Genomic DNA, 20,281 nt, shown 5'->3' with positions numbered 1-20,281 from the left:
GCCCAGGCAGCATATCACACTAGGGGTGCTGGGCCCTATGCCACGGTCCTGGGTGTGAGATGGATACGAAATCCCCAGTGTGGCCTGGTCCCATCCGCACCCACTGAGCCGGGTGCCTGGGCCTGTCCCTGCCACAAAGCTGGCCCCTCTGGAGACCCCTGGAGTGATCTGTGGGCAGGGACAGCAGGGGGGAGGGCAAATGGACTGAAGAGCCTGTGACGGTGTGTTGGGGTCCCCCCGACCCTGCACCCCCATAGCAGCGAGAACAGACTCCCCCAGCCAGTAGAACAGGGGGTTACTGCTCCTCCAGGATACAGCCCAGCACAGACGTGATGTGGCTACAGGAGCCAGGGCCTGGATGCCTCAGACCCCTTGGGGTAGGGGGTCCATCACCCCCCCCCAGACCCTCAGCCCTCAGCTTAGGCTGTTTCCTTCATGTTTCCCAGCCCCTTCCCCCAAAACCTCCCTTCCTTTGTCTCTTCCCTGCCCTCAACGGGTCGGACAGGCTGGGTCTCTGCCTGTGACCTTAGGCAGCCGTCCTGCCTAAGGGGATGGATTGCACCCTCAGCAAGTTTGCAGATGACACTAAGCTAGGGGGAGAGGTAGACGCGCTGGAGGGCTGGGATAGGGTCCAGAGAGACAGACAAATTGGAGGATTGGGCCACTAGAAATCTGATGAGGTTCAAGAATCCCAAGAACTGTTACAGGCTGGGGACCAACCAGTTAAGTAGCAGTTCTGCAGAAAAGGACCTGGGGGTTACAGTGGATGAGAAGCTGGAGATGAGTCAACAGTGTGCCCTTGTAGCCAAGAAGGCTAATTAATGGCATATTAGGCTGCATTAAGAGGAGCATTGCCAGCGGATCTAGAGAAGGGATTATTCCCCTTTATTTGGCTCTGGTGGGGCCACAGCTGGAGTGTTGTGTCCGGTTCTGGGCCCCCCACTACAAAAAGGATGTGGATGCATTGGAGAGGGTCCAGCGGAGGGCAACCAAAATGATTAGGGGGCTGGAGCATATGACCTATGCGGAGCGGCTGAGGGAGTTGGGTCTGTTTAGTCTGCAGAAGCGAAGAGTGAGGGGGGATTTGATGCAGCCTTCAACTTCCTGAAGGGAGGTTCCAAAGAGGCTGGCGAGAGGCTGTTCTCAGTAGTGACAGATGCAGAACAAGGAGCAATGGGCTCAAGTTGTGGTGGGAGAGGTCCAGGTTGGATATTAGGAAAAACTATTTTACTAGGAGGGTGGTGAAGCACCTAGAGCAGGGGGCTGGACTTGATGACCTTCTGAGGTCTCTTCCAGTTCTATGATTCTATGCTGGGCGGTGCTACCAATACCGGCCAGTAGGGGTCACCCCAGCCCAAACACAGCCACCAGGGGATGCCCAGAGTGTATGGCCTGCCCACTACATCACAGAGCCAAACTGAGAATTTGCAGGCGCCAGCAGAGATGCATGGGCACCAGCCCCACAGCGAGCGGCCAGGCACCGGGCCTGAACCAGCCCCACAGCGAGCGGCCAGGCACCGGGCCTGAACCAGCCCCACAGCGAGCGGCCAGGCACCGGGCCTGAACCAGCCCCACAGCGAGCGGCCGGGCACCGGGCCTGAACCAGCCCCACAGCGAGCGGCCGGGCACCGGGCCTGAACCAGCCCCACAGCGAGCGGCCGGGCACCGGGCCTGAACCAGCCCCACAGCGAGCGGCTGGGCACCGGGACTGAACCAGCCCCACAGCGAGCGGCCGAGCCCAGCCGGAGCCTGCAGTCAAGTGGGGCTGGGAGCCAGGGGTGACAATCCCCCCCCCACACACACACACACACTCGTGACATGCAGCCCCTGCCAGCCCAGCCCAGCCCTGGGGCTCCCCAGCCCTGCCAGTGCCCCTTGCTCTGACCCGCAGGCCCTGCCAGCCTGGCCCTGGCAGACGATGCTGTTTCCTGTTCCATCCGAGCTCCACTGGTGCTGTGGCCCTATGGCAGGGCTTCTAATGGCCCCTCCCCTTCCCCCCAGCTCAGACTGGATCCTGGGCTCGAGCAGAACCCGGCCAGGGGGCCCAGGTTGCTTCATGGGGGCCTTGGCTGCACCACCCACATGTGGGAGCTCCCTCTCCCGCCCTGGGCCCTGCAGACACCCTGTGCAGTGAGAGGCTCTCTGGTTCCCCAGGCGATCCTGAGGGTGGGGCTGGGAGCCAGGGTGCCTGGGTTCTCTCCCGAACTAGGAGGGCAGTGGGGTCTAGTGGTTAGAGCTGGGGGGCTGGGCGCCAGCACGCCTAGGAGCTCTCCCTGGCTCTGATGTCCAGCAGCCAACCTGCCCTAGGGGAGGGCTGTTCTGGGACTCGGGGCTCCATTCCCAAGGCTGGGGGGGGGTTCAGAGGCCCAATCACAACGGCCCCGCCCAGGTCTAAGGCAGGGGTGGGCATTCGTTGGGGGGGGGGGCACGTCCCAAATTTCGAAAGGGGCGTGGCCTCGGATGGAAGGGGCGGGGCCAGGAGACACCCTGATTGGCCTGGGGGCAGGTGAAGTCTTTGTCCCTTTCCCACCCTGCCGGGGCAGGGCGCCTAGAGGGAGCTGCCTAGAGGAGACTTCGGCCCCCCCAGTCCGGATTGGCGCGGGGGCGGCCGCGGGCCACATCAGCTGGCCCGGGGGCCGGATGCGGCCCGCCCTTTGCCCACCCTGGTGCACGGGATCAGCGAGTGGTGCCATTGGCTGGGTGCGCTGTCACTCATTCGGCGGAGGCGGGCTGAGTGCAAGAGGCCAGGCGAGGTGCGATGGCCAGTGGGGAAAAGCCCCGTTTCGGAGCCCCCCCCCCCCCCCCCCGCCATGAGTCGCGCTGCACCAGATCCCGGTTTGGATCCGACCCGCTGGGGGCACCGGGCTGCCAGGGAGCCTGGCGGGGGTCCGCTGCCAGGCACGTCCCGGTTTATGCGGGTTCCAGCCCCCACCCCGCCCCGCCATGGCCGGGGGGCGCCTCGTGTCTCTCCCCAGGGGCACCCCGGGCCGGGGCGACCCTGCCCCAGCGGAGCCGGAATGGGGGTTCTCCAGCGCGGCTGTTAGACCCCGGAGGGGAAAGGGGGGGGGCTGTACCTTGCTGGGGTCCTGCGGCAGGGCGGTTGGGGGGCAGCCAGCTGCAGCGGGGGAAGATCGGGGGGGCAGCCAGCTGCAGCGGCGGGAGGTTGGGGGGCAGCCAGCTGCAGCGGTGCCGGGGGGGGGGGGGGGGCAGGCGCAATGATCCTGCAAATTGCCACATCTGTATAATCTGCCTTTGATTTTCTGCTTCATGAACTTTTATTTCCCATTATCCGTTCCCCTCCCCCCCGCTCCCGGTAGGATTCGCCGCGCCGAGCCCCCGCAGCCCCCCGTGATCAATAGCCCCCGCGGGGAGCGGGGAACCAACGCGCGGAGGGAGAGCGGCGCTGGCTTATGGAGGGATGGGGGGCAGGGTCAGGGATGGGGATTTGGGGCTCAGGTGCTTGGAGGGGATAGAGATTTGGGGGTACAGAAGGCGGGGGGGGCAGGAGCCGTGAAGAGGCCACCCCCAGGGAAAAAGAGCCGGCAGCCCCAGCTGTGGAGAGTCTGGGGGTTCCCCACCTACCCGGCTGCCCCTACCGCCCCCCCCCCCCCCGCCGTGGAGGGTGAGAGTGACGTGGGCAGGGCGTGTTTCGGCTGCCCCCTCCTGGAGGGGCTGAGCCGGAGTGGGCAGGAGCAGGGGGGCTGGACCCACTCTAGGGCTGGGCTCTGCCCTTCAGCGCCTGCCCCCAAAGTCTGGGTCCCCAGATCACAGAGGCCAGCTCTTGCCCCAGGAGGGCTGAGCCCCCCATATTCCCCCCCCCCCCCCGTTCCCCAGCTTCTGCGCCTCCCATTCTAGCAGCCCCGGCCCCCAATGGATGTTCAGGGGGCGCCACAGGCCAGGGCCTGCGCGGGGCCACAGGATGGGGGGAGGCGGGGACCGAGCAAAGGGGCAAGAAGTGGGTAACACCCCCCGGCTTCGCAGCTTGGCCAGCCCCGCCCTGCCCGCAGCCCCTCCACCCGCACCGGGATGCTGGCGGGGCTGGGGCCCAGACACAGAGCCCTCTCGCTGGTTCCAAGCCAGGGGCAGGAGCCGGGCCCGGCTCGATTCCACTCGCCAGCACTTCGCAGTGACTCAGTTTCCCCACGTGCTCTGCCGAGCCCCCCGCACCAGGGGCCGACTCATCCAGGCTGGCACTGCCCAGCGCGAGCCCCACCCGCCTGTTCCTTGCCCTTAGCAGAGCCCTGGCCCGGGCCTGGCCGGGTTCCCGCTGCCCAGGCCAGGCGGCTGCTCTGCGCTCCAGGGGGCGTTTGGCGCAGGGTTCTTCTGTCACTGGCCCAGGGCCCCCCCGCTGGGCGCTTCTGGGCTGAGCCCGGACCAGCAGCGGGCGAGCCCGGGGGAGGGATGGGTCAGCCCCAGGCTTGGACAAAGGCAGGAGCTGCCCGGCCTCTCCCCTCACGGGGAAGCTGCTGGCCGGCCTGCGTGGGCCCGTGGCTGGCTGCATCTCAGGGTGTTTCTGTCGTGGCTGCTGGGCTCAGCCAGCCCCTGGGGTTCCCTCAGGCTCCCTGGGACCCTGCCAGGGCTGCCCAGTGCCGCCCCCTCGCGGATTCCCTCGGGCTTGGACCGTGGGCACCTCTGTACCCGGCCCGGCCATGGGGCCCCGGGCAGCCCGCCTGTGTGTGTCTGTGTGAGCAAGCAGCGCTGCCCTCTGCAGGATAGGCCCGGAACTGCGTGCCTGGGTGGCACCAGCCCCATACTGCTGTCAGCGAGGGGGATTCTCTGTTAACTCAGGGCCTGAGCCTGGGTTTCTGAAGCAGGAGGCGGATCTGTTCTGCTGCCCTGGGGCAGGACACAGCTACTGACCCTGCGGCAGCTTGTGCACAACCATCACTTGGGGCGGGGCTCAACAGAAAGCTGGTTCGTGCTCAGTGGCCGAGGGGGGGCTCCAGGCTCTCCAGCCCAGCGTCACCCCACTGGGGGCGCTGAGGGGAGCGGGGCAGGAGGGCAAAGTGGGGGATTAGGGCCATGGGTCTGCACAGCACCTGGCACAAGGGGGCCAGCGCTCACTGGCTCCCCTGGTCACTCTGAACTCAGCCGGACCCTGCCTGGGCCTGGCTTCACTTGACTCTTTTATTCCCTGGCGTCTTTGCTTTCCGGCCCGGCCGGCTGAGCCAGGGTGGGCGCAGGCCGGGGTCGCCCCGCACCGTGACTCCAGCTGGAGCAGAGCCGGGTGGCGGGCAGATCCCACGCCAGCCCCCCGTGAGTCCTGTGCCCTGCCCCTGTGCACCTCCCCGGCCCGCCCACAGATGCCTGTCTGGCGGGGCTGGGCCGGGGGGACGCGCCTGCAAGCCACTGCTCCCTCCCATCGGTCACCGGGTGCCAGGACGCGGGTTTACTGAACCTTTAATAAAAAGCAGGAGCATCCGACGGGGAGCGAGGACGAGGAGAAGGGGGGTCCCCAGGCCCCACCGGGCAGGGCTGATACCCAGTCTCTGCGCAAGCAAGGGGAGGTGGGCAGGAGCGATGGAGGCTGGCGATTGGCGCAGGACAGCCCGCCATGCCGCTCCATAGGGGACCTGGCGCTGCCTTCCCGGGAGGGGCCGGGCTGGCAGAGGGGGCCCTGCCTCTCCCCAGCGTCTGGCAAACTCCAGCCCAGAAGGGTGATAGAGATGCAGCCGTGTTAGTCTGGTCTTGCTGAAACAAAAGACAGGACTATCCAGCAGGGTAGCCTCAGCTGCGCAGGGCTTGGTGCCCGACCAGGGCCCCGCCGGGCGCCGAGGGTCCTGCCACCAGCCTAGCACAGCTGCATGGCCAGTGCACAGGGAAAAGAGGCCCATCTGCATGGGCCTAGCGCCAGTCCCCAGGCCGTGGGGACGGCAGGGAAGAGACAGTGTATGGGGACAGACAGGAAGTCAGACGGGGTATATGGGGATGGATAGCTCCATAGAAAGGTGTATGGGACAGACAGATGGGGGGTGGGGACATACAGGGGTGTATGGGGACAGACAGATGGGGGTGGGGACATACAGGGGCCATATGGGGACAGACAGACAGGGGTGTATGGGGACAGACAGATGGGGGTGGGGACATACAGGGGCCATATGGGGACAGACAGACAGGGGTGTATGGGGACAGACAGATGGGGTGGGGACATACAGGGGCCATATGGGGACAGACAGACAGGGGTGTATGGGGACAGACAGATGGGGGTGGGGACATACAGGGGCCGTACGGGGACAGACAGATCAGTCGGCTCTGGGTCTCTAGAGGGCTGGTGATGGTCACAAGTCCCATTTCGCTCCCCTTTGGCTGGGGCGGGTCTCCGGCCAAGGGGCCGGACGGGCACAGAGACTCTGCCCATTGTTGGGTGTCCGCTGCCCCATTGTTCTGCCCCTAAGCACTGGGGCTCAGGGGCCCATGCGGGTGCCCCCCGTGCATCCCCGGCTGCCCCTGCCCCGGTGGAGCTGCGTTGCCACGTGTCCGGTCCCGTGAAGCTGCGGTGCCCGGCTCGGCGCTCTCAGGCAATAAATAAAGCTCGGGCTGGCGGCCGGGCCCGGCCGGGTCCTGTGGGCAGCTCCCAGCACAGCTACAGGTGGTCGTAGGCGGCGGCGGGGGGCGCGGGGGCCCTCGAGGCTGAGCTGTAATAATACGGAGAACCTGGGCAGGACCAAGCGTGCCCGTCAGAGGGGGGCACCAGCCAGAGTTAACCATCCCACTGGGCACCACGGGGTCACCTGCACCGAGAACTCCTCCCCCACCGGCTGCAAAGGGCAGGAAGCGGCCAGGGACGGGTGGGTCCAATGGGCAAGGCAGCTGGAGACGATGTCAGGGACCTGGGCTCTACCACCCACTGGCTGGGGGCCTTAGGCAAGGCAGTGCCCTGCTCAGTGCCTCAGTTTCCCCTCACTTCCTTCGTTGACATAGAATGGGAGTTCTTTGGAACAGGAGCTGTCCCATGGGGGGAGGGGCAGCGGGAATCAGCCTGATGGGGCCCTGATCTCGGTGGGAGTCTGGGCAAGTCCCTTCTGCCCGCCCCTCCATGCAATGGAGCCCCCACCCCCGTCCCACGCCAGGCACTCACTCAGCAGGCTGGAGTTGGGGAAGCGCCAGGCCTCTCCGTAGGTGGCATAGGGGGAATGGCTGTAGGCGTTCGCAGAGTAGTCACTGCCTGCTGGGGACACAACCAGCCATCAGCGCCCACATCGCTCACCCCCTCAGTCCCCCAAGCCCCAGCCCCATATCAGATACCCTGGTGAGGGGCCAAGGACAGACAGACATATTCAATAGATAGACAGATAGAGGAGGGCTACGTCTAGACTGGCATGATTTTCCGTTAAAAGCATTTTCGGAAAAGAGCATCTAGATTGGCACAGACGCGTTTCCGCAAAAGCACTTTTTGCAGAAAAGCGTCCGTGGCCAATCTAGACGCGCTTTTCCGCAAAAAAGCCCCGATCGCCATTTTCGCAATCGGGGCTTTTTTGTGGAAAACAAATCTGAGCTGTCTACACTGGCCCTTTTGCGCAAAAGTTTTGTGCAAAAGGGACTTTTGCCCGAACGGGAGCAGAATAGTGATAGAAATGTAGCCGTGTTAGTCTGGTGTAGCTGAAACAAAATACAGGACTATGTAGCACTTTAATGAACTGTCATTCATGCTAAAATTCAACACTCTCCGCGGGGGGCTCAACAAAGACACCAACTACTGTGGCGTAGTGGGGGTAACTTGCTAGGGCTGTGGCGACCTCTGCTGTCTGTAGCAGGACCCAGCAGGGAAAAAGGTGAGTCATTATGCAAAGGGGGCTCCAAACCTGTCTGACCAGCTACCCCCCATGGGGAGAAACAAAGGAAGGTGGATGCTGCCCCTGGCTGGGGGGGCAGGGCTGGAAGAGAGTTAGTTTCTGTCTGGGAGCATGGAGGAAGCAGCCTCAGCAACAGAGACCCCCCCATATCAAGGGGGGCTGAGGCATCCTAGGCCTGCCCTGTAACCTGATGACATCTGTGCTGTGCTGTATCCTAGAGAAGCAATAAACTCCCCCTATTCTACTGGCTGGTGGAGTCTGTTTGTGCCATTTCGGGGGTGCAGGAGGCGGGGGAACCCCAAGGCGTCGTCACAACTACCTTACCCATTACAAAGATAGCTTCCCCTATTATCACCTCTAATACCATTAGCTCACAGACATCTACCTTTCCCCACCTCTAATACCATTAACTCACAGACATTTACCTTCCTTCCCCCCGCCCCTGCATCCCCCTCCTGTTCTGCAATGTGATTTGTCCTTTTCATATTTGTTCATTTTTTTAATTGTACCCTTTGGTATATATGGTTGTGACTATTTTCTTCCACTATTTGATCTGAGGAAGTGGGTCTGGCCCACGAAAGCTCATCACCTAATAAACCATCTTGTTAGTCTTTAAATTGGGAGCAGAATAGTATTTCCGCAAGAAGCACTGATTTCTTACAGTAGGAAGTCAGTGCTTTTGCGGAAATTCAAGCAGCCAGTGTAGACAGCTGGCAAGTTTTTCCGGAAAAGCGACTGATTTTCCGGAAAAACTGGCCAGTCTAGACACAGCCAAGATGTATGGGAAGAGAGAGAGAGGTGTATGGGAATAGATAGATTAGATGGGGCTAGAAAGACAGACGACAGAAGGGTGTATGGGGATAGATTGACAGAAGGGTGGCTGGGGACAGACAGAGGTTGGAGATAGACAGACAGACGGATCCGGGGCTGTGGGGATAGACAGACAGACGACAGAGGGGTGGCTGGGGATAGGCAGAGGGGGGTATAGACAGACGGATCCGGGGCTGTGGGGATAGACACACAGACGACAGAGGGGTGGCTGGGGATAGGCAGAGGGGGGTATAGACAGACGGATCCGGGGCTGTGGGGATAGACACACAGACGACAGAGGGGTGGCTGGGGATAGGCAGAGGGGGGTATAGACAGACGGATCCGGGGCTGTGGGGATAGACAGACAGACGACAGAGGGGTGGCTGTGGATAGGCAGAGGGGGGTATAGACAGACAGATCCGGGGCTGTGGGGACAGACCAGAGAGGGGCAGCCAGTGGCCCATGGGGGTCTGTGGGTGCCCACGCGCAGGGTGGCCAGGTCTGCTGGTGTCCCTTGTGTGGATTTCCCTGCTGATATTCCAGATGCGACGCCCACGAGGCCCGGGCCCGGGAAGGGAGGGGCGGGCTAATTGCCCCCGGCGCTCCCTCTGCAGCCTGTCCCAGCTGCCTCCGTGCAGGTGGCACCCCCAGGCTCTAGGCACACGAGCGCAGGGAGCAGAGCCCCCCGCCGGGGTCCGCCCAGGTCCCTCGGACCGCACCACCCCTGTGCCCTGCTCGCTGGCCGAGCTGCCCGTGGCTGGAGGCGGGTGGACGCAGGGGTCCGTGCCTGGCGGGCAGGGCTGCGGGTGGCGTTAGCAGCGGGCGGCGGCTGGGTGCCAGGGCTGCGGGAGGCGCCCCAGCTCACACTGTCTAGCCCAGCTCCCCCGCCCGCCCGCTGCCATTTCATTTCACGCTCCAGGAGAGGGCCGGGGGGCCGGGCCCAGCTCTGGATTCTCAACGCCGCATTAAGCACATCTCCAGGGTAACAGCCACCCGCCAGTTCAGCATGTTCCCAGCAGCTACCTGGGCCACGGCCCACGGCCCACGCCGATTAACCCTTCCAGGCACGAGCCGCTGCAGCGCTGGGCGGATGGGGCAGTGTGGCCAGGGCAGTCTGGGCTTCCCCCTTGGGGATTAGCACAGGGCTGCTCCCGACCCGGGCCCCCTCGCCTCCCCCCACCACAGCTCCTGCAGGACCCGGAGCCAAACCTCACAGCTAGACCTGATGGGGGAAGGGACCCTGGGTTTGGGTTCAGCCCATTACAGACAAGGCAGCTGCAAAACTCATCTGGGACAGAAACCAGGCGTCCCGGCTCTCAGCCCCTCCCCTGCTCTAACCACTAGACCCCACTCCCCTCTACAGGCTGGGAACAAACCCCAGGAGTCCTGGCTCTCAGCCCCTCCCCTGCTCTAACCACTAGACCCCACTCCCCTCTACAGGCTGGGAACAAATCCCAGGAGTCCTGGCTCTCAGCCCCTCCCCTGCTCTAACCACTAGACCCCACTCCCCTCTACAGGCTGGGAACAAATCCCAGGAGTCCTGGCTCTCAGCCCCTCCCCTGCTCTAACCACTAGACCCCACTCCTCTCCACGGGTTGGGATAGAACCCAGGCGTCTTGGCTCTCACCTTCCCCCCCCCACTCTAACCACTAGACCCCACTCCCCTCCATGGGCTGGGAACAGAACCCAGGTGTCCTGGCTCCTAACCCCCCCCACTCCAAACGCCGTATCTCTGAGCCCAGGCTGCCCCCAGCTTGGCTGTGGCCCCCATCAGCACCACCCTCCCCTTGGCAGCCCCCTGCTACCTACTCGGGCTTCCCCCACCCCAGCCAGCCTGCGGGTGGGCACAGGCCTTTAGCAGGACAGTTCCTGGCTGCCCAGCGCCCGCTCCCCCCCCCAGCCTTGGCCCTACCTGCCACCATGCCGGCGATGGCGGAGGAGGCGTAGCTGCCCTGCCCGCTGGTGGGGATGTGCGGGGGGTAGCCGGGCAGCGTGGAGCTGACCATCTCGCGCCCTGCAGGGGAGAAGGGCGAGCAGGTGAAAGGCAGGACACGCGTGGGGGGCAGCCCCGAAGGGAGCCCCAGCCCAGCTGCCCCCCGCCTGGGATCAGCCACGTAGAACAGCTACTCAGTGGGGGCTCTGCGGTCCCAATCCTTCCCCCGTCCTGGGGCTCCGCCCACCTAGCTGGGGCTCCGCCCACCTAGCTCCCCAGGGGATATAGCACCTCGCCAACCTCTGCCGGCCTCGTGATGTGTGTTTCTGCACTGGAGACTCCATCTCCATGTATCTCTCCATCTGCCTCCCCTCTCCCCCTATCTGAGCCCCCTGCCCGCCCGCCCCAGCCCCACGGGCTGGGCATCAACCCCTCCTGCCGGCGCGGGAGTGAAATGCGGCGGGGCGAGGCGGGCGGCACGCGGTGGGTGTGCCGTAACTCTGGTTTTGTGTTCACTGGGTTGCTTTGTAGTGTTGTGTGTGATTCTACTGTCCTGTGCTGTTCTGTGTGTGTGTGTGTGTGTGTGTGCGTGCCTCAGTTTCCCTGGGCACTGCAGCACTGTCTGGATGCGGAGGGGAGGGCTGGGCACCACTCTCTGTGCCTGTATGTTCAGCCTCCAGGTGACAACAGATAACACCTTGGAGAAGCAGGAGAAAGGAGGGGGCGGGGCTGCCTGGGGGGCTGGGGCCAGTGGCTGGGGGGTGAGTTAGTTTTGGGCTGGCTCAGGGAGAGGGGAGTCTGGCCGGCGAGGGGGCCGGGCAGGGCTCTGGGCCCCCCCAGGCTGGGCTGTGCTGACGGCTCCTGGTTCCTGTGCCACCAAGTCTGGGCTACCTGGTGTCCATGGGAACCAATCAACCTTCTCTCCTACCTGCCGCCCGAGAGTCCCGTCTGGCTGCAGACGGGGTGCCGGCCCCGGGGACTCCCCCCAGCCCGTGACAACGGGGACGAGGGTCAGTGGCTGAAAGCCCCGGGCCGGGCTCCTATGGTCTGATGTGTATTATGGTAGCGCCTAGAAGCCTCAGCTGAGCCCAGGGCCCATCGTGCTGGGCACTGCCCACACCTCAGCTGAGATCATGGCCCGCCAGGCCGGGCACTGCCCAGACCCTGGCCAAGTTCAGGGCCCCGATGCACCAGGCACCGCAGTGACCCAGTCTAAACAGCCTCACAAAGGCTGATGATCCTCCTTGGACAGCTGGGGAAACTGAGGCACAGAGTGTGGCAGGGACTTACCCAAGATCCCCAGGGAGTCGGGGCAGGGCTGGACCTAGGACCCAGGTGCCCTGTGGCCCCCGCCCCTCCCCCCCAGTGCTGTGAGTGCCAGGCTGAGATGAGCGCCCAGTGCTCTGCCGAGGCGTGGCTCAGGTGCCCTCCGTGGCTCAGGTGCCCACCCTACCCGCTGCTTCACCTGCCCCTGCCAGGGCCCTGTTGACAGTGGCGCTGCCGCAAGCCGGGACTGCCGGGGGGGCTGGGGGGGCGGCTCTGAGATGCCACAGAGATCACGTCCTCAGCCTGTAGCTCTGTCACTAGCTTAGGCCAGTAGCCCTGCCCTGCCCCCGCCCCATTCCCAGCTCTGTGGGGTGCCCCATTGCCCACAATGCCCCTCCCCCAGCAGCTGCACAGCTGGCCTGTAACCTGAGCCCGTCACCCTCCAGTGGGCAATTTCCTCTCCCACAGCTGAAGGGGGAGGAGAGGGCAGGTCCCATGTTCTCCAGTGGGCCTGTTCTGCCCCAGCCCTCCCCTCCTCCCCAAGGACTGGGTCAGACCCCAGGACTGAGCCCCGATGGGCATGGGGAAAGGGAGCCCCGATTCCGATTCAGAGCCTGAAAAGTGCATGTGGCCAATGCTGTTAGCCTGTGGAACTCCTTGCCACTGGAGAGTACTGGAGCCACAAGGGCCCAGAGCAGAGGAGACATTGATGGTAAATGGGCCCAGCTAGGATCTAACCCCAAGGGTGAGAGCCAGTCATGGACCAATAGGTCAGGGAGAATCGTCCCTTGGGGGCAGATGACTCCGAACTTTCTACTGGGGGGGCAGCTCTGGCACCTCCCTGAGGCCAGGCAGCTGCCCCTTCCTGGGCCAGTCAAATCCCAGTTGCTGGAGAATCCCCATGGTCCAGGAGCAGTGTGGGGCTGTGGACACACAGCCAAGCGACTCTCTCTGCCCTGAGGCTGAGCAGGAGCATCATTAGCATGTCAGGCTGGGATCCAGGAGATGGGGGGCAGGGGGTGTCTGAGAGTCTGGGCAGAGCTTTTCCAACCCAGCTGTCCACAGCCGGAGCTGGCAGCCCAGCAAAGGGCCAACTGAGGATGGAGGGGAAGGGAAACCCTTTGATCTCAGGCCAAGGGGCGGGGCAGGCACTGGAGAAGGGCCCATGGGCTCTGGCCAGATGGGCTGAGAGATGGGCGGAGACAGAACCCCAGTGGCACTGGGGGCACCCCCCAGTCTCCCGAGGCCTGGTGTCTCCTCACCCCGCGCCAGCCCCAGCCTGCCCAAGGCCCCCAGCAGGGGGCGCGTGCCGAGGAGCAGCCCTTACCTGGCCCGGCCGAGTAGGGCTGGGGGGTGGGCAGGCCCCGGCCGAGCGGCGTGGTGGAGGGGGTCAGCCCGGCTTTGCCGTCGTCCAGTGCACTGCTGAGCAGGGGCAGGGGATAGAGACTCTGGCCATGGGGGGGACAGAAAGGTCAGTGACCCTGGCGAGGCTCAGCACCCCCAGACCTCCTGAGACCCCCATGCTGCTCCCCAGGGACCCCCCCAATGCTGCCCCCTGCCCAGGGAACCCCCAAACTGCTTCCTGGGGACCCCCAATGCTGCTCCCACCAGAAACCCCCAAACTGCTTCCTGGGGACCCCCAATACAGCCCTCTGCCCCAGGAGCCCCCAATGCCGCTCCCCCCATGAGACTCCCCTCAATACCACTCCCCCGTTGGGCTCACCCCCAGCCCCTCTAGTGCTCACAACCCCCGCGCCGCCTGTGCCAGGTGTCCATGGGCACCTGCTCGCCCTTGGCGTGGCTGGGGGCGACGTAGGCCTCGGGGTAGTGCTGCCGCTCGAAGGGGCACTCCAGCGGCTCCAGGGGCGGCTGCCCAAAGGCCTCGGGGCGCAGGGGCTTGCGGGCAGCACTGGCACTGCTCTGGGCATCCATGCTGAGACGGCAGCTCTCCGGGTCGCCTGCAGGCAGAGCAGCCGTGAGACCCTGGCCTGGGCATGGCCACCTCCCTGCTCCCAGCCACAGGCATGACCCCACCCCCAGCCAGCCCCCTCTAGACAGGGGCATGGCCTGAGCCCCGACCCACCCCACCAATTCAAGGACACAGCCCACCCCAGTTATGGGCATGGCCCTGCCCCCCAGCCCTCCCTCCACTGCCAGCCACGGCTCGTCCACGCCTGGAGCGTCTGGACACCACATGGCAGCAGGATGTCACCACGTGGGCATCACTGTCCCCTGGGGCCCTGGTCTGGGCAGGGGAACTGAGACCAGCCTGCGTGGGGCTGAAGTGGCTGCTCTAGGGCCACAGGGGAGCCGCCCAGGGCCCAGCCGGTCTCAGTGAGGGGCTGGGAGCAGCAGCCTGGCGAGGCCTCTGTGGCCGCCCCCCAGGGGCTGTGCCAGGCCCACCCCCGTGGTATTGGCGGCCGGACCCCTCTGACCCACTCACCGTCGTCCATCTTCCTCTTGTCACTGCCGGCCGGGGCCATGCCCAGCAGCCCACTGATGGAGTAGGTGGAGCCCAGCGAGTCCGACTGGGGTGACTCCGGCGGGGTCACGGCCGAGCTGGGGACTGAAAACACCCCCCCCCCGGGTCAGCACCCCCGGAGCACAGAGCTGCATGGGCCCGTGAGCTCGTGGGAGGGGAGCAGGGTGAGAGGGGGGAGTCCCAACCCTGACGCCAGTTCGCTGTGTGACCCAGCCTGGCTCAGTGCCTCAGTTTACCTGTCGGGGGTGGGGTGGAATGGCACGGGATGGCCAGAAATGGAGGCATTTTCAAGTTTTTCAGCAGAAATTCAAATACTGAAAAGGGTCTGTTTGGCAAGGCTATTGCTGTGCATTCTGGGAGCTGTAGTGTGGGTGCCTCTTTTCCCCACCCCCACCCCCACCCCTTTATAGGGCGGGTTGCCAGATGGTTTCAACAAAAATACCAGACACACTCGACATGACCTCACAATCGACATGACATCTCATTTAGAAAATCCCGGACAGTTCTATTGTCTCCATTTGTTTCCCGGACAGAACGCTCCAATCCTGGACTGTCTGGCTCAAAACCCGACACCTGGCAACCCTATTTATAGGCCAGGGTCCCAGGTGAGACTACATCTCCCATGATGCACCACAGGCGCTGGGCAGCTGAGAGTCACTGGCCACATTGCATCATGGGAGATGCAGCCACCTGGGCAGCCTGGCCCATAAGGGAGAACCGTGATTTTGGGAAACCAAACTGCGACTCCCATGAGGCACCCAGGCTGAAGTGCGCAGCCCCCACGGCCCGGCCAGCTGTGCCGATCTGGCGCTGGGCACACACAGGTGGATGCTAGAGCTGGGAGGACTATTAAACCCGCTGGGGAGGGGAAATGCAGATTTGGGGACACCACAATGCTGCTTCCTGGGGACCCCCAATGCTGCTCCCACCAGAAACCCCCAGACTGCTTCCTGGGGACCCCCAATACAGCCCCCTGCCGCAGGAGCCCCCAATGCTGCTCCCCCCATGGGACTCCCCTCAATACCACTCCCCCGTTGGGCTCACCCCCAGCCCACCTGCCTTTGCCTTTGAAGTGGCTATTTGGGGCGCTAACCATTCCGTGGGAAGAGACTTGGCGGTTAGTTTGGAAAGACTTTGTGTTGCAAAGTGGCCTGGACAGTCTCACGACTCCACCGTGGGCAAAAGGGCTCAAACCCAGAGCGAAGCATCTTCGCCGCCGCCTGCCGCGCCCGCATCCCCGCCCCGCCCAAAATAACATTTAAAAACTTTCAAAATTGCCAGAAATGTTTCTAAAATCTCCCTGAACTCGCCCTGCTCTGCCACTGCCCAGAAGCCAACAGGCGCCGCGGCCGGTGCTTCTGAGAGCCGTGAGCTCAGGGCCCGCCCGCTGCTGAATTCGGTTTGGCTCCAGGGACAGAGCGCGGCCCGGCCCCCGCCCAGAACTTACTCAGGTTGTGCCCGGGGCTCAGCGCCTTGGAGGCCACGCAGCTGTCCAGCGGCAGGTTGAACGGCTGCTGGACCTTGGTCCGGATGATTCTGAGGGGAGAAAGGGTCGCCAGGAAATGACACAGCCCTGAGGTCCGGGGCGAGAACCGGGCTGCTCCTCGGAGCCCGGCGGGACGGAATCCTGCGCTGGACCTCGGGGAGGGGTTCGAGCACAGACTGGGGCAGACTCATCCCGGGCCAGCGCTAGGTACAACTTCACTCCTGCTTTGCCCCTGGGGCAGCTCAAAGTACTTTAGCCCCATGTTCCGGGTGGGGAAACTGAGGCACAGAGAGGGGCAAGGGAGTCTCCCAAGTCTCAGGAGGGAGCAGGACTGAAGTGGTGCCCAAGCCTTGTAGGGTTTAAATGGGACCAAGGCCTAACTGCCCCCCCCCCACCCAGGGCCTGTGTTGGGCATCTCCCTGCCCTTTCCACGGCATGGGGCAGGGCCCAGCTAAATGAGAATGGGGGTCCTGGATGGATGGGGCGGTCCCTGGGAGGGAACAGGCCTGGCTATGTCTAGGGGAGAGGGTGGGGGTCCCCAGGGCATGTCTCTCACCACCCCGACCTGTTAATGGAGCTGACACTGGGCACGGTGTCGCTGTCGCAGACGCCCTCGGCCAGCAGGCGGTCCCGGATCTCCCAGGCGAACATGGTGGGGTTCTGCCGCTTGTAGTCCCCGATTTTCTCCACCACCTTGGGGGTGGCCACCTTGGGCTTGGAGCCCCCGATGACGCCGGGCCGGATGCTGCCAGTCTCGTAGTACCTACTCCAATAGAGAAAGCGAGAGGGTTACCGGGTAAACCGAGGGAAGCAGACGGCGGGCACAGCTGGAGCACCAGAGCTGGGGGGAGTCTGGCAGCAAGACACTCCCTGCAGACGGAGCCGGGGCCGGCTCCTGGGGGCTCGTCTTGCAGCCCAGCCCTGGATGGCTCAGGGAGAAATAGCAGCAGGTTCCTCCCTGCACAGAGATCAGGGCATTCGTGGCGTCACAAAGTGTGTTAGCCCCAGATGGGGAAACTGAGGCACAGAGCGGGAGCAGGGTGTCCCTGAGTCTGGAATGGGGCATTTGTAAATAGTCAGGGGGTGCCAGGCTCAGGGAACTATGTCAGCTGTTACCCGGCCAGGCATGGCCTGGGACCTCCTGCTGTGCCCGTCACAGTGGTGTCCGGTGCCCCTCGGGGCCCGTGGCCTGGGGCTGGGTCAGTACGTAGTGCCAACAAATGGCCTTCCCCAGGCCGCCCCTTCCAAGCCTGCACCAGCCCTGCCGGACCGTCCCCCGTAGGTAGCTCAGGCACAACCCCCTGCACACGGCAGGGCTGCCGGTCCCCGTGCGACCGCCTGGGCCAGCGGCAGCCAGAGCACACACAAAGGCCGGTGCTGAGCTGACAACTGGGGCAAAGATCCACCGAACCCCTGGCACCTCCCCCTGAACCCCCACTGGCAGCAGGACCCACAGGCTCTTGGGGGGAGGGTTCCAACCACTCGGCACCAGCCAGCCAGACCTGCTGGGAGCCAAGCTCCAGGGTGGCACCACGCTGCCGTGGAGATCCACTGGGGACCAGGTTCTGCAGCAAGCCCCCCCCAAGAGTCCCAGCCAAGCTCAGACCCTGAGATCATGGTCAGCATTGGCAGAGGGGAAACTGAGGCAAGCAGAAATTCAGGTCCAGACCCAGGGCCACATGGCGTCCAGGGCAGAGCCTTCGGGGGCCGGAGAGCGCCCTTCCCACTTGACCAGCCTTTGTGTCACCTTAGCTCTGCCCACTGGGCCCTCGTTACCCTAGTTACTCGGGGGGAGGGGGGCGCCGGTGCCAGCCTGTCACAGAACCTGGCACATCCCGCGGAGGGGACACTGCTGCCGTCTGATGGGAGCCAGGAGCGGCTGGCAGGGACGCTGCAGGCCCCACCCCAGCTCCCGCCTCTGCGCTTACCTGCCCAGGATTTTGCTGACGCAGCCGTGGCTGACGCGCAGCTGGCGGGAGATGTCGCAGGGCCGCACGCCCTGGTGGGCCAGGTCCACAATGCGCTGCCTGACCACTTCCGGCAGGGGGCGGCCGTTCACAAAGGCCCCGCCCAGCTGGTTCAGCCCGCCGTGCCCTGCCAGGAGACAAAGCCCACCCGGGCGGCTGGGGTTACGGGGGCCCGTACAGGCTCGGCCCCAGGGGATCGGGCCCCGGGGATGGTCTCTAGCCAGGGCTGGGCCGGCACCCGCCGCGTCACGCGGTCTCCCAGCCTTCGGCCCCAGGGATCAATCAGACCCTTAGCAGCCGCCTGGAGCCACCGGCCACGGTGCCAGGGCCCACGAGCCCATCGTGCGATTGGCTGTTCCCTCCTAGCCCCGGCTCCAGGAGTCGCAGGCGGAGAATCTCCACTGGTGTCTGATTACAGAACAAGCACGTGGCTGTCCCTGGGGCTGGGGGAAGCCGTGGAAAACGTGACACCCCCCCCCCACCGTGGCCCCATGGTGAGGGGCCTAGAAACAAGTACAAGTCCTTCCTTTTCCATTATTGTTTTAATCTCACGAGCCATTTAGCCTGGGCCTGGGCACGGGCACTAGAACGGCCCGCTCGTCCCCAGGGACGGCACAGGCATTGGCCTCTCCCCCCCAGCCTGGCCAGCCATATCTCTGCTCCGCGATCAGGCCCCCTTGTGCTAGGTGCTGCACAAACAAACCCAGATCTGAGCTGAGGTTGCTGGACAGAGCAGCTCTGAGGGAGACGGGTTTGCTTGAAATGGGAGACGGAAGCATAAGAACATAAGAACGGCCGTACTGGGTCAGACCAAAGGTCCATGTAGCCCAGTATCCTGTCTGCCGACAGTGGCCAGCACCAGGTGCCCCAGAGAGGGTGGACCGAAGACAGTGATCAAGCGATTTGTCTCCTGCCATCCCTCTCCAGCCTCTGACAAACAGAGGCCAGGGACACCATTTTATCCCCTGGCTAATAGCCTTTTATGGACCTAACCTCCATGAATTTATCTAGCTTCTCTTTAAACTCTATTATAGTCCTAGCCTTCACAGCCTCCTCTGGCAAGGAGTTCCACAGGTTGACTATGTGCTGTGTGAAGAAGAACTTTCTTTTATTAGTTTTAAACCTGCTACCCATTAATTTAATTTGGTGTCCTCTAGTTCTTCTATTTAGGGAACTAATAAATAACTTTTCTTTATCAGCCCTCTCCACACCACTCATGATTTTATAGACCTCTATCATATCCCCCCTTAGTCGCCTCTTTTCTAAACTGAAAAGTCCCAGTCGCTTTAACCTCTCCTCATATGGGACCCGTTCCAAACCCCTAATCATTTTAGTTGCCCTTTTCTGAACCCTTTCCAAGGCCAAAATATCTTTTCTGAGGTGAGGAGACCACATCTGTACACAGTATTCAAGATGTGGGCGTACCATAGTTTTATACAGGGGCAGTAAGATATTCTGGGTCTTATTTTCTATCCCTTTCTTAATAATTCCTAGCATCCTATTTGCCTTTTTGACCGCCGCTGCACACTGTGTGGAAGTTTTCAGAGAACTGTCCACGATAACTCCAAGATCTCTTTCCTGATTTGTCGTAGTCAAATTAGCCCCCATCATACTGTACGTATAGTTGGGTTATTTTTCCCAATGTGCATTACTTTACACTTATCCCCATTAAATTTCATTTGCCATTTTGTTGCCCAATCACTCAGTTTGGTGAGATCTTCTTGGAGTCCCTCACAGTCTGCTTCTGTCTTGACTATCCTAAATAGTTTTGTATCATCTGCAAACTTTACTACCTCACTGCTTACCCCTTTCTCCAGATCATTTATGAATAAGTTGAAAAGGATTGGTCCCAGGACTGACCCTTGGGGGACACCACTAGTTACCCCTCTCCAATCTGAAAATTTACCATTTATTCCTACCCTTTGTTTCCTGTCTTTTAACCAGTTCTCAATCCAAGAAAGGACCTTCCCTCTTATCCCATGGCCATGTAATTTACACAAGAGCCTTTTGTGAGGGACCTTGTCAAAGGCTTTCTGAAAATCCAAGTATACTATATCTACTGGATCCCCCTTGTCCGCATATTTGTTAACCCCTTCAAAGAACTCGGGGGGTATGTCTACACTACCCCGCTAGTTCAAACTAGCGGGGTAATGTAGGCATACCGCACTTGCAAATGAAGACCGGGATTTGAATTTCCCAGGCTTCATTTGCATAAGCGGGGAGCCGCCATTTTTAAAACCCCGCTGGTTCGAACCCCGTGCAGCGCGGCTACACGGGGCTCGAACTAGGTAGTTCGAACTAGGATTCCTATTCCGAACTACCGGTACACCTCGTGGAAATTCAAATCCCGGGCTTCATTTGCAAGTGCGGTATGCCTACATTACCCTCCTAGTTCGAACTAGGAGGGTAGTGTAGACATACCCTACCAGATTAGTAAGACAGGATTTCCCTTTACAGAAACCATGTTGACTTTTGTCCAATAAATTATGTTCTTCTACATGCTTCACAATTTTATTCTTTACTATTGTTTCGACTAATTTGCCC

At 62.5% G+C, this 20,281-nt stretch overlaps 1 protein-coding gene across 4 annotated transcripts in view; it reads right to left on the bottom strand.

Moving 5' to 3' along the window:
- Positions 1 to 5,383: 5,383 nt before the first annotated feature.
- The window catches only part of PAX8 (paired box 8), a 29,464-nt gene continuing 14,566 nt past the window's right edge, over positions 5,384 to 20,281 (bottom strand). The window contains exons 3-11 of one of the 4 annotated variants that reach the window (XM_075911020.2): positions 17,699 to 17,864; positions 16,336 to 16,536; positions 15,732 to 15,820; positions 14,246 to 14,368; positions 13,585 to 13,760; positions 13,130 to 13,250; positions 10,516 to 10,617; positions 7,079 to 7,168; positions 5,384 to 6,654 (exon numbers count right to left, since the gene is read on the bottom strand). In XM_075911020.2, coding sequence (XP_075767135.2) covers positions 6,584 to 6,654; positions 7,079 to 7,168; positions 10,516 to 10,617; positions 13,130 to 13,250; positions 13,585 to 13,760; positions 14,246 to 14,368; positions 15,732 to 15,820; positions 16,336 to 16,536; positions 17,699 to 17,864 — 1,139 coding nt within the window. In that variant the 3' untranslated portion in view covers positions 5,384 to 6,583. The remainder of the gene's footprint in view (positions 6,655 to 7,078; positions 7,169 to 10,515; positions 10,618 to 13,129; positions 13,251 to 13,584; positions 13,761 to 14,245; positions 14,369 to 15,731; positions 15,821 to 16,335; positions 16,537 to 17,698; positions 17,865 to 20,281) is intronic. The other 3 variants (XM_075911021.2, XM_075911022.2, XM_075911023.2) reach the window with 3 other exon arrangements.

The sequence above is a fragment of the Pelodiscus sinensis genome, chromosome 28 (assembly GCF_052426305.1).
Source record: "Pelodiscus sinensis isolate ZL-2025 chromosome 28, ASM5242630v1, whole genome shotgun sequence".
In the NCBI taxonomy this organism is placed as follows: Eukaryota; Metazoa; Chordata; order Testudines; family Trionychidae; genus Pelodiscus; species Pelodiscus sinensis.
This window is presented reverse-complemented; position numbering and strand designations above follow the sequence as displayed.